The following is a 13,924-nucleotide window of genomic DNA, read 5'->3' as shown; positions in this document are numbered from 1 at the left end:
GAAAAATTATATAATAATAATAATAATAAACATATTATAATAATATTATATCATATAAAAAATAATATATAAAAATATTAAATTACAAGTACATATAATGAGTATAGAAAACGTGTATTACACGTCAAAAAAAAATTAATTTATTCAAAAGAATAGAGATCTCTAAAATTATGAGATTTTGAGTTAAAAAAAAAATTTAAGATTCTATAATTAGGGCTTTGGGATATTAATTATAAATTTCAAATTTAAATCTTAATAATTAAACTCCTTTAAAAATTTAGAAATTAAACCTCAATCCTATTTATAATTAAAGGGCTAAACCAATTTTTTCCTACTGAATATGCATGATATTCTAAACCCTCATAAGGAATTTATTTTTTCAGTGTTCAGAAAAAAAAATGATTAAAAGATATAAATATATAGAAAGCCTATTTAAACCTTTTAAGTTATATTTAACAATTACATTAACGTTTAAAAAAATTACAGTCAAATAGATTTTTAATATTTTAATTTTGGTCAAATAAATCATATATATTTAAATTTATATTTTAGATCAATTTTATTTTTATTTCTATTACGTGACATCATATAACTAAGTTAAAGAAAAGCAATATAAAAAAAAACCTATAATTCAGAAAAGGAAAAAAAAAAAAAAATCAAATGAGAGTTGTTTTTGGGAACTCGGGAGGAAGACGAACGTAGGTTTCTTGGTCGATGGTTGTTTTTGAGACTTGGAATTAAGAATAAGATCACTGTCGTTGGTTACAAAGGAGGAGGAGGAGTGTATATAAAGCACAGGGGTGGCAGAGAGCTTAACCCAGTGAGAAGGAACTTATTATGCTTCTGGGTATACTCGTTGGCCTTGTGTGTCCGTTCTGGTCTTGACGGTTTTGGTTTTGATTTTAGTTTGGAATTTGTCTAAATATCAAAATTAAACCAAAATTTCGATATGGTTTTAATTCGATACAATTTTTGGTTTTTCAATTCTCAATTTTGAAATAATTTTATATAATTATTTATATTAAAAGTTATATTTGAATTAACATGTTACGACCCAATCGCACAGGCCAGACTGACATTAAAATCTGATCCAGTATAAAGTCCCCATAGCCCATAGTAAGCCTTACTATTCCCCAAATCTATAACCATGGCTCAAAACTAAGGCCCAAGATGTAAATAAAATAAAATAATACATTATATTTTTATACAGGTCAACATAATTAGATAACCATAAAAAAAAAAAAACTAAACCAGGGGAGCTCAGCTCAACATTGATACTATTATTTACAAATTATTTAAATATCATAAAAATGTTCATTTATTAATATCAAAAACTTGAATTAACACTGTCCTTGACAAAATTCATATTACTATTAACACATGCGGAGTTTTATATTATAATTTTGAAAAAAATATAATACAAATAAATAACTGTTAATAAATTTGCGGGAAAGAAAGCAGGTTATTCTGAAAAAGTACTTCTCTTGTAGCCTAGAAAAATAGGATGAATAGGAGTGAGCGTTCGACTTATAGAGTAAGATACTAATTTTACATACAATTTCTATAACTAGCTAAATCTAGTGCATCTTTAAAAATGAATACAACACCTTCACACAATTCAAACAGGTTAAGTCATAATTACATTAAAAGTAATTTAGAGCACTCACACACTCGTGTGTCACATCCATACACACACACACATAAATATATATATATATATGAGCTGATTCTTTGTACAGCTCTCTTAGTTCCAACTTCTGCCAGTGAGATCAACTCAAGCTGGACTTTCTCTTAATATCCAAATGTGGGCGCCAGTGAGATCAACTCAAAGCCATGCCTACCCCGACTTATCCATAATAAAAATCAGGTCCTAGCGAGTCAAGTTCCAGCCGCGTCTACTCGTCCTATCCATATCCATATACATACTACATACACACCAACTCACACACACAGCTCAGATCGCCATAAAACAACAATCACAATAATATCATCTAGAACAAATGCAATATAAGACATGTCTAATTTTTACTACGTACATATATGTATAAGTGATACATGAGCATACCTTGATATATAATAATATTGAAATTATAAATAAAATCAATATCTATTTACTAGTTAACCGATAACTACTGTAGCTGTTGAGTGGAGGAAGATAGCTGACCTTGATCACCTAAACAATTATATTATATTTTCATTAAACTAAATCAAAACAGGACTTAAAAGAGATAAAAGACATCCTAATTTATGCTGGAAATCCAGCAGAGTTTTCCCTATACTTAGGATCTATCCAACTGCAATATAGTTCAAATAACACTTATAAATCACAATTCTCACATTCATATCCCATTAACATCACATGGACCCTCTTGGACCCTCCAAACCAGGTAATTCTCATAAAATTGAAAAATTATATTTTAGTCCCTAAAACTAACATTCTACAAAAATCACTCAAACGAGCTCTAAAAATTCTAAAATTTGGTCTTGCGGTCCTTAAAAAAGTTTTAAATCCATTGCAACAAGAATCATAATTTTTTAATCACTTAAAAATATGTTATGAGTTTTATTCTAAATTAGGTATTAGGCAAAAATGAATAACTTAGTGTTCGAGTTTACCTGTGCTAAATCTGACACTTGGAATGCGTGCGGGACGTCTGAAAATACTAGGATCAACTATAAACACGACCCTTTTTCGGGACAACCCACCGAACCCTGAGACTGGTGAGCTATCACCAATCCGATCACATCTAAATTAAGCTAAAAAATTGTCAATAATTATCATAAAATTATTTTTAATTTTTGAGAATTGAAAAGGCCTAAAAATCTTACTAAGCAATCTAAGTCGTTTGATGATCTTCTTTTTCAAACGGTATTTGATCGGAGCAGGGCTAGTCCCATATTGAAGGTTTCGTTTCCTTGAGTTCATCGGTGGTCTCAAATTGCCTATTCGACGATCAGATCACCAGAAAAGTGGCCGGAATTCTTAAAACCCATGTGTTTTTCTTCTAACTTTCCTTTGTCGGTTCTCCTTCCTCTGGCCACCAAACGGAGTGCCACTGGTCCCATCTGAAAGCTGGTCATCCCAGGAGTTCGTGGCACTTGGAACCACCATAAATGGCCGAAGTGACATTGGGAAGTTGGGTCCCTGTTATGCGATTTCTCTCTCCCTCCCTCTCTTTTCTCTCTCCCTCCCTCTCTTTCTGTTGTCTTTTCTGTTGTCTACTGCTAGGTGCTGCCACCGTCTAGTGGTTGTTCGGACATGGAGGAAGGCTGCTGGTGCCTCGTTGATGCTAATACTGGCAAGTCAGATGGAAAGCGAGAGGGAGAAAGTGAGGGAAGAGTGGGATTGGGGAGCGAGATAAGGAAGGGAGGGAGGGGGGGGCCGCTGTTCTAAAAATATTTTTTTAATAATAATAATAATAATAATAATAATAATAATAATAATAATAATAATAATAATAATAATTTGAATCAAACCTTAAAACTAAGATTGAAAATAATGAAATAATACTCATATTTTGATAATTGATTTAACATTAATTTATAAGACCAACCATTCCAATTTAAATAGGGCTATTAAATAATTTACAAGGTATGTTTAGAAATAACATTAATTTAAATTTTTTAAAAATAATAATTTTATTAAAATAGCATCCAATTAAAATATTTTATTAAAAATAATATTTTACATTTAAGAAATATAATTTATGAAAACTCGGGTTTTACATAGCATTTAAGCTTTTAAGTTCATTAATAACATATAATACATCGAATAATATATGTTTTGACTATTTTTAAATTATATATCTTTAATTATAAGATATATATATATATATATATATATATATATATATATAATTTAGAATCAAATATATTATATGATTTAATAATACAAGTATATCATATAATATATCTTTTAACTATTTATTAATTATATAATTTTTAACCATAAAGTATAAATATAATTATAAATTAAGTGTACATATAATATAATAATACACTTATAATTAAGAATTATAAGGCACTTTAATATATTTATAACTAAAATTATTAAGAAAATGTGAGCAATGAAATATAAAATTATACTGTATTTAGTAGAAGCATACATGTATAAATATATATAATTATATTAAAAATATATAATATAAAATCATAAAAAAATATGTGTATAAATTTGATTTTCGATTCAGTATGATTTCAGTTCGGTTTTAGTACGATTCTAATATCTGATCGGTTTTTAATAAATAATTAGAATTTAATTAAAATATAAAAATAAATTCAATTTATTATGATTCTTATTAGTTTAATATGGTTATTTGGTTCGAAACCCTTGATAATCATTCACAACCTTAATTGGAACATCATAATAATCTTTGCAAATAACGTCTCTATCTTTTTGAAAAAAAAAACAAGAAAACCAACTCTCCTACAATAAATTGAAAAAAAAAAAAAGAAAAAAATTCTCAATCATATGTCAATCAAGAAAGCTAACGGGGAAATAAAGGGGCAAAGACTTTTTCCTCTACTTGCTATGCCACATTTTAGAGAGAAAGGAACTACGACTCTGAACTTCTAAATATCGGATAGATTCGAGTTAAGATATTTACGGAAGCCTTGGCCACACGTTATCTTGCAAGTACTTAAGAGCTTCGACTTGACTGGTGTAGAACTTGTTGTGTCTGTTTCTATTATAGTTTATTTCACAATGACAATGATTTTGGAGGGGAAGCAAAAGCGAGAGCCATTGTCATCTTCGACTAAATTGTTTACATATGTTGCTCGTCTTTTTGGAACAACATTGAGTTGAGCTGAGCTGAGCTGAGTTGCTAATTTTTGAAGCACGTATTAATAGCACTCTTGATGAAATCAAACTGGCATTGTAATTCTTAAATAATTAAAAAATTTAATTCTTAAAAATACTTTTAGTGTAACGCAAAGGGCCAAAATGTGAGCCTTTAAATTAATAGGACGACAGAAAAGTATATATTTTTCAAGATTATTGAATACTTTATTAGATGGTAAGTGCAGTCACCGTCGATGGACTTAGATCCCCAAGATGCAAGGATATGCAATGCCACTCAGCACGTAAGATGGCAAGGTAGCTAATATTAAAAGCTGAAAAATTGGTCACCTAACCAAAGCTAGAAATAGCAAGCCAATTTACTACAAGCGTCTGTTTCTGTTTCTGAAATTTTGTCTCAATTACCACCTCATGCTTTAGTTGGCAAAGATTAATCATGGACTAAGACTACCAACTTATTCCAATAATTCCTTTTTTTTTTAATTATAATTTTATTAATAAAATTTAAAAAAAATTAAGTAAATTCAGACTAACAGATCTCTCTACTATATCTAATTTAAAATTTAAAATGTTAAGTGAAAAATTAAGAAAAAATAAGATAAAAATATATTACATAAAGAACTCGAAAGTTTAAATCAAAATGTTATTACATATAATTGATAAAATTAAATAAATTTATTATAATTACTTGTAAATTTAAGTAAAAATTCAGATTTTTATAACGCTTATAAAAAAAATTATTTGGGTATATAAATTCAATACATTTTTCTTTCTGGGGATGACAAAATCTGTGTCCTTTATTGGAAAGTTGGCACTATGGTAAAATTAATATAAAAAAATTTAAAAAATATATTAATAAAATTATGAGGATTGAATGAAAAAAATATGAAAGTTTAGTGAAAAAAAAATATGTTTTGACCATATAAATATGGTAGGTGGCATTCATATTCATAGCCAATTAAATCATCTTCCTTGTCATGTATGCATGTATGAACATTTGGAATTCAACAACCAAATACATTAAAGGCAAAAGGCTGTCAAAATTTTAAGCCTTACTTTATTACAATAAAGGGAAAAATTTACTTAAATTAGCTCCATTATAAATTTATAAAATAAATATGTAAATCTCATTTATTATTTTAAATGTAAATTTTACTATGTATATTATATTTAAAAATTTTACTATAATAAAATTTATACAAAAGAAAATATTATATTTAAGATATTTAAATTTTTGTATGGAAAAAATTTAAAATTTTAATTATAATGGGCTGAAGCATTTACAGAGGAATTTTTTTTTTTTTTTTTGGGTATAAGTAGATGATTCTTCTTTAGTGTAAAAAAATTTCAAAACTCCATTGGATGCCCAAAAGGAAAAAAGAAAAAAAAATCCAAACCAGTGTGAAAGAAGCAGAGAGAATTTGAGGCGGAGGCAAGGCAATTAGGCAAACTCATCATTAGAATTAATTAGATTATACCATATCTTTCTACACAAATCTCATTTTGGTCCCTTCATTGAGTCCAGCAACAAAATCATCCAACAAACGCTGGAAGCATAGCGATAGAAATATAAATACACAGAGCATTTTTTTGGTCTCAAGTCGTCATCAATCATCCACCTCCTCAGATCCAATTTGAACCAGAAATCAACTACCCAACTCTTTTCTCTTCCTTTCTTTTCTTTTGACCTCACTTAACTTGATTGATTGTTATTAGATGAGAGATTTATTGGTATTCAATGAGACTGTGAAGTGGTTTGTGGATTGCTTGGTTTGTTAAGTTGGTTTCTTGCTTCAACTTAGAAGAGCGTCAGCGATAAAACCCATGTCTGGAAGTTTGGCTCGACTGATGGTTCGTAATTGGTCTGGTAAGTTGTTTTCGACTTTGTTCTTGAGTTCATGGTTTGCTGCGCCTTTTGTGTTCTTTGTGCATGCACAATTTTGTTTACTTCCTTTATTTTGGTTTAATTTTTCTGGTGGGAACATGAGATCATTTTGGGTTTAGGACACAGCAATTGGGGTTTTGTATTGATCTGCCATATGGGACTAACTTTTTTTGATATTCTTTGAAATATCTGGAAGTAACTGTGTGTTTTGATTATTGATCAGAAAGGTAATTGTTCTACTAGTTTTGGAATATATCATGCTTTTCCAAGATAAAAAACCTGATTTTATTTTGTGGTAAATGGATTAGCGATCCAAAGTTTGCAATTAGAAAGCTAGAAAGTCAATATATCAATTTTAATTTGAGTGCTTTGGGAGTATATTCAGGACATAATTACTATATTCTCTTAAGTACTTTAAGTCCTAATCTCGTTTTTTAGATTTTTCTGAACAATTCATGTACTTTGAAAATTTTTGTGACATTTTTTTGGTCGGGTTCATGGGATCTCCATATATTGCATTTTGTTAATTGCAGCATTATCTTGGAGATAAAAAGAAGAGAGAAAATGGGGATGAGGGACAAATACAGGAAACCAACCACTTTCCGTTGCAATGCAGGAAGCAGATGTTCTATGTCTGCTGTGGTGTGGAGCTTAGTGGGATTTCTACTTTTCCTTCACTTGTACTCCCTTTTTAGCCACAATGGTGGGAAAGATGGAGAGATCCAATTCCATTCGAGTCATCATCCTCTCATCCGTGAACTTGAGCAGGTGGAGGAGGACAATATCCAAATTCCTCCACCAAGGGGTAAAAGATCTCCACGTGCTGCAAAACGAAGGCCTAAGAGGACGACCACACTGATTGATGAATTTCTTGATGAGAATTCTCAACTTCGGCATGTTTTCTTTCCTGGTATGAAAAGCGCTATAGATCCAATGAACGATGCTGGGAACAATAGCTTCTATTATTATCCTGGGAGAATTTGGTTGGATACTGAGGGAAATCCCATTCAAGCTCATGGAGGAGGAATTTTGTATGATGAAATGTCAAAGACCTACTATTGGTATGGAGAGTATAAAGATGGCCCTACTTACCATGCCCACAAAAAAGGAGCAGCGCGGGTTAGTAATTTACACCATCTTACCATCAATTGTAGCTAGACTTTTATGCATATTCGTCCATGGAAATATTTTGTTTAGTTTACATCTCCCAACTGTATTTCTTTTTTGCATATGCTGGGACAGCAGCTAATGCTAATATGTAAAGTCCCTTCTGTTATTCACTATTATGAAGGTTAAACTTGGGAGGAAATTTGTTTTTTCACTGAGTCATTGATCCCTTAGTCCTAAGCCGTATCATATCTTTATATGGAATCTGTTTGTAACCTAATATTGCATTCCTTTCATTGGTAATGGTATCCCCCTAAATTAGATTCAACTTTGTTAGTGACTCCTAGGAGATGTGCCTGATTGGTATTGGTAGACTTTTGGGGAACAATGATATGAGAATCTTATCCACAACTAAGATTTTGCCTTTTATTGTAGCCTTTTAAATATGGATCTGCTCATTTGGTGGGATTTTTTAATCATGTGACTGGAGCTGGGGGTAGGTATAGCATACATTTAAGAAAGTAATGTTCTTTTCTCTCTCTTAAAGCTGATTGCCTTCCATTGTCCGAGTTTGATTCAGATTGGATAGCTTCAAGTAATTATATGGGACATAGAAATTCCTATCAATCAGAGTGCAATAGTGATTTATCAGAAAGGAGTCATTGCAAGTGGTGCTTGATTACACAATCTACTGTGTTGTAGATTAGTATCTTTTAGAAATCACATCTAATATGAAGCTGGTAATTGCCAGTAATAAAAGAGACTGCAAATGATATGTTCATTATCTATTCCTTCATTGATTTAGTTTGTGAACTTTTTCTGCAAACTAGTGTAATCCCTTGCAAGAGCATTTACCTAAGACTAAATCATGGTTCTAGAACCCTGTAAACTTGATGATTGTGCAATTTTTTTATTTTTTATTTTTTACACATACAACATACCTGAGATTACATGCTCTAACCTTATTTTCATAAGTAAAATGTACACATTTGTCCTTTGCTTTTGAAACATATTTCTCATGCATTATTTCAATTTTTTGGATAAGTAATGTGAATCCATTATTGTCTATCCTAATTCCAAAGCAAGCTCTATTGATGATCACTCTTGGCGACCAAGGTCCAAGTGGAGGTCAGGCTGTGGAGCTTTTGGGAGAGCCATATGATCCTAAATTGATCTACTACTTGAATATGACATTTGGTATCAGCTTGGATTTTTGGATGAAGTTTTTGTGCTCTTATGGCAGGATTTAGCAATCCTGTGCCAGTAGTCAGGCAAGGCAAGGTTTACATTGATGAAAAGGGATTACTGTCAGGTAGTTAAGAAGGTTATCTTCTATGTATTATCCCAATTTGGTTGGCCTATTCTTATCCAAGTACAATTCTGATTGGATAGCTTCAGGCAAATTATATGGGCCAAGAATGGAGTGCAATGGTGAGCTTATATTGGAGAGAATCATTTTAGTTACAGAACCTATGACCATAAGAGTGATGCTTGACTACCCAAGCTGCAATGCTGTTGATGAGTATGTTTAAGAATGCATATCCTATGTGAAGCTTGTAAAGTCATAAGTGACAATCAGATCCACATTGATTCAGCCTGCAAATGGTATATGATTAACTAGTCCATGATCTTTCATTTTTTTTTTTTAATACTGGAACCTTTTACACAGGCTAGTGAAAGACCATGAAAGAGGGCATTGCTTGATCCGGTCATTCTTGTAACTACACTATTTTCAAAAAATAAAAAAGTAAATCAGAAGACTGCAATTATCTTCCTCGTTGCACAAGATGCCTTCGGATATATCCTTTTATCTTCTTATTTTCATACATAAGATGTAAACTGTAGAGATATCAAAACTTAATTTTGAACTTTCACGCACAAGTTTAAACTCTTAGGTTGAGTGATTCCTTAATATAATATTGTAGCCTCTTTGACCTATTGGCCCAACGTAAGAATTTTGGGTGCCCCATGTTATTTTTAGCACAAGATAGATGTGGCCCTAGGTTTCTTCGCTCACTAAAGCCCAATGGACTTTCAAATTAGAGAGAAACTTTATTCTTTGCATTACCTATAACCCTTAGTTGTTAGGTTAAGTGGTTTCTATAATTTCAAGCATGCATATTGAGTTGTTTTTCCGTAAGGCATGAAAACCTTTTTCACCAAGTAGTTTAAGGGCTTAATCTTGGGCTGTGCTTGCCCACACATTGAAGTCCTGTTGGCTTTCCCATGAAGTTCTTGTTAAGGACATATCATAACACTATGCTTGGATCGTCACCTAAAGATTGAGCTTTTAGGTTGCCTAGTTTTTTGAATACATGTATTTGTTTTTTTTGGCTTCTCAGGCATATGCTTTACGTGTCATGTCAATCTGATGGAATAAGCAATTAAATAATCTTATTTATCCTAGTCCAAAGCTTGCTAAACAATTTGAAACTTCTCACTGATCAAAATTCTATTACGGTATCTATTGTATGGTAACATATGCTTTTTTTAAGTGTACCAAAAAAGCCCCTCAAAAAAAGTAGTAATATTATGTTCTTTTTAATTATTGTTAAGAGTTATTTTGTAATTTTGTATTGTAAAATGCTTTTTTTATTTTAACTATATAGAGAGAAATTCAAGTATGACTGTTAAACATGTTGGATTGAGCTTTTGTTGATTTTTCTGGAAATTATTGCCATACAGTAGCTTTTGAATGTTCTCATTCGGTGTTCCTAATATTTATAAAAATATTTACATTTGTCTATAACATGTCAAATAAGCATTTTCAAATTTGTAATATATTTTTTTCCGACCGTGGTGCAATGAAATTCTCTTGAATTTTTTGAAAAAGAACTAGCAATTTTTAAGCGTCATTATGAAATGTTTTTAACTGTAGAAGGGTCTATTTTTTTATTTATATAAAAAATATTTTTTCAAGTTTGATATGCTGCTTTGAACTTGCTGTTATTTTGTTTTGCTGAGTTCTATCAATACTGCTGTAGTACTACTACTAGGCTGCTAACACTTCCAATTATATTGTGTGATTGTCTTGAAGCAGAAGAAGATGATCTTATCTTGCTTTTAACAAATTCATTTCTGATTTTAAAAATTTAATAGGAAAATACATTGCTGAAATGATATTGAATTTTTGTAGAAGGGTTACTATTGTTTACTATAAGATATGATTCAAAAGAAAATCATTAGATTTTCATAAATGCCGAAAGATTCTTTTACAAATATATTTTCGAATGTCACTTATGTGCAAAAAGAGAATATATTTTCAAGTTTCGAATATGGTCTTTGTCATATTGTGGGGTTCTCTTAACTTTTAAGAAGATGTCAATCTGTGATTATCTCCCAAAAAGTATTTTTAATTTTAAAATATTAATTTAACATATTATGGTGCACTAGGTGTTATTGTGAGTAATGCTTTTAAGTATTGCCATGAGATGTGAATCAATGAATTGACCTTTTGATTTATCAATTATGCATCAGAAAATAAAATCCAAGTTCAGTTATACTGTTTGTTTAGAAAGAAAAGAAGCAGGAAATGCATTTAGCCCTCGTACAAGTTAGATACATTTCCTTCATTAACGTATTTAACACATTTTCTACCAGACATAGATAAGCTTCCCTTACCTCTTTCCTAACTCTATTCCAAACATAGCTTTAGTGCACTGTGGTGATGTTTCGTAAATTATTTTGAAGATGCTATTTTAGAAACAGTGCTTCTAATTGTTATATTGAGATAGATTGTGGAACTTTTGTCATCTTGATTTATTTTTGATATGTTGTTTTGCAATAGCATATTTACTATTTCTTTGAGATGTTTCCGAATTATAGATTTTTTTAAAATAAATTTCTTTAATAATTTCTAATAGGAAATTTTATTTTTATATTAATATTTTTTTTAAGTCCACAATTTACACTTCCATGGTGTAGTTTCTGGAATTCTCTAAGCATTTAAAAGTATCATGAGATATATGTGAATTCATCATGTCTTTTGTAATGCATTACATGATTGTGATTATTAATCTAAAAGTGTGAAAAGAATAAATAAGCCGTTAAATCAAATTCATGTAATTTTTAAGAGTATGACTTGCTATAGTGGATTTTAAGCTTCTTGTGGGTATGCATGCATCTCAAACACATTTTTCACATGAACGCCAGAATTCAGGTTTATCATTTTATAACTTGTTTTGTTAGAATTTATATGCATAGTTCAGCATTTATAATTTTTCTCATCTATCATTAGCCTTCTTATCAGGGCACACGTAATATCTGTTAACCTGAAGATATAACTTATCAAGGTCTTTTTATGCTCTCTCTTTCAGGTTGACATCATTGGAGTTGGTTGCTATTCCTCCAAAGACCTTTGGACATGGAAAAATGAGGGGATTGTATTGGCAGCAGAAGAGACAAATGAAACCCATGCTCTCCACAAATCTAACGTGCTCGAGAGGCCAAAAGTGATTTACAATGACAGGACAGGGAAGTATGTGATGTGGATGCATATTGATGATGCCAACTACACCAAAGCTGCTGTTGGCATTGCCATTAGTGATTCCCCGACTGGTCCTTTTGATTACCTCTATAGCAAAAGGCCTCATGGATTTGAAAGCAGAGATATGACTATCTTTAAAGATGATGATGGTGTGGCATATCTTATATACTCCTCTGAGGATAACAGTGAGCTTCACATTGGACCTCTTACAGAAGATTATCTTGATGTCACACACGTTGTGAGAAGGATTCTTGTTGGGCAACACAGGGAGGCTCCAGCACTATTTAAGCATCAGGGGACTTACTACATGATCACATCAGGGTGCACTGGCTGGGCCCCAAATGAGGCTCTGGCCCATGCAGCTGAATCAGTCATGGGTCCATGGGAAACTATGGGAAATCCATGCATTGGAGGCAACAAGATGTTTCGGCTTACAACATTTTTTGCGCAAAGCACATTTGTAATTCCTTTGGAAGGACTTCCAGGTTCATTTATTTTCATGGCCGATCGGTGGAATCCAGCTGACTTGAGGGACTCAAGATACGTGTGGCTACCTTTAATAGTTGGAGGACCTGCTGACCGACCACTTGAGTTTAATTTTGGATTCCCAGTATGGTCAAGAATATCAATTTACTGGCATAAAAAGTGGAGGCTTCCTTCTGTGTGGAGAGCATAGAGGGTAGCAATGACAGGTTTATATCTTATATTAGTGTATCATATGCGAATGCTCTTTTCATGTTCTTTCATTTTTTGTGTGTAATTGCCTCCATAATTCATAAAGGTTTTTCTTTTAGTCATAAATCTTTGCGTTTAGATGATGTTTACATTAACATGAGGAGGGTTGTATGTTTGTAGAGAGAAAGTTATTCATTGATATGAAAATTTTCTAATAACCTACTTACAGTTGCACCAGTTGCTGTCTGAGTTGCATGTGAATCTCTGTTTTGAGGGAAGGCTGTGGTAAGAGTTAAGGTTTTGTAGTTTTGAGGATCAAATGAAACCACTTTTGCTACTGTTGGGAATTAAATGTGCAAGGTGATGACTGATCTTTTCATCAATCCATCAGGATTTTATTTCTGACAATCTAATGGTTGGATTTGTATCAGGATTAGAAGGTTTATGAAGATGAAGGAGAATCCTTTACCATTAGAGATTGTGACCAAACATTTGGTCCATTTACTGGTGAGAATCTCTCTCTAACTATCTCCCTCTCTCTCTCTCTCTCCACCATGAAAAAGATGAGAACCAAATTTGTCATGATCAGATCTTCCATCCCAGGGTGAGTCGGTAGCCTTGGCGACTTCTTATTTTGATGCTGGCTAGGTTATATTACATTCCTGAAAGTAGTTGTCTGAGCCAATGTAATCTTTTTCAGTCCAATATGGAGGACTGAAATCCCATGTTGAATCTTACAATATGTAAGAACTAGCCTCTGACAAAAAAAAAAAAAAGTAGAAGGGGTTCAGGAAGGCAGAGAAAGGGGTTCCAATTGCTCCGGCATTTCTGCTGAACCAATTTTTATCAATAATGATTTGTCGTGATTGTTAATTACTGCCGTACCTGTGGCAAACGCAGCAGATAAACTATGTCTATTAACTGGACAGAAAACAACAGTACTAGAGAAATTTCGAACGCTTTTTTGACA

At 31.8% G+C, this 13,924-nt stretch overlaps 1 protein-coding gene across 3 annotated transcripts; it reads left to right on the top strand.

Annotated features, from left to right (window-relative positions):
- The first annotated feature begins 6,079 nt into the window (after positions 1-6,079).
- LOC110649969 (uncharacterized) lies at positions 6,080-13,924 on the top strand. Of its 3 annotated transcripts, none has more exons than XM_021804736.2 (4): positions 6,080-6,668; positions 7,303-7,805; positions 12,110-12,971; positions 13,386-13,924. In XM_021804736.2, the coding sequence occupies exons 1-3, from the start codon at positions 6,626-6,628 to the stop codon at positions 12,953-12,955; spliced, it is 1,392 nt and encodes a 463-aa protein (XP_021660428.1). In that variant the 5' UTR covers positions 6,080-6,625; the 3' UTR covers positions 12,956-12,971; positions 13,386-13,924. The 3 variants fall into 3 exon arrangements, 2 of the variants coding, with proteins under 2 accessions (XP_021660428.1, XP_021660427.1); XR_002493862.2 differs by lacking the exon at positions 6,080-6,668 and having other exon boundaries at positions 7,220-7,805; positions 13,386-13,461; positions 13,544-13,924; XM_021804735.2 differs by lacking the exon at positions 6,080-6,668 and having other exon boundaries at positions 7,220-7,805.

Source organism: Hevea brasiliensis, chromosome 7, assembly GCF_030052815.1.
Source record: "Hevea brasiliensis isolate MT/VB/25A 57/8 chromosome 7, ASM3005281v1, whole genome shotgun sequence".
Taxonomy (NCBI): domain Eukaryota; kingdom Viridiplantae; phylum Streptophyta; class Magnoliopsida; order Malpighiales; family Euphorbiaceae; genus Hevea; species Hevea brasiliensis.
Note: the sequence above shows the minus strand (reverse complement) of the source record. Positions and strands in the feature narration are given on the sequence as shown.

Coding starts and splice junctions, on each gene's coding strand:
- LOC110649969 (XM_021804735.2), top strand. CDS start 7,251: ATGGGGATGAGGGACAAATACAGGAAACCAACCACTTTCCGTTGCAAT. Junction 7,806..12,109: donor ACAAAAAAGGAGCAGCGCGG/GTTAGTAATTTA, acceptor TCTCTCTTTCAG/GTTGACATCATTGGAGTTGG.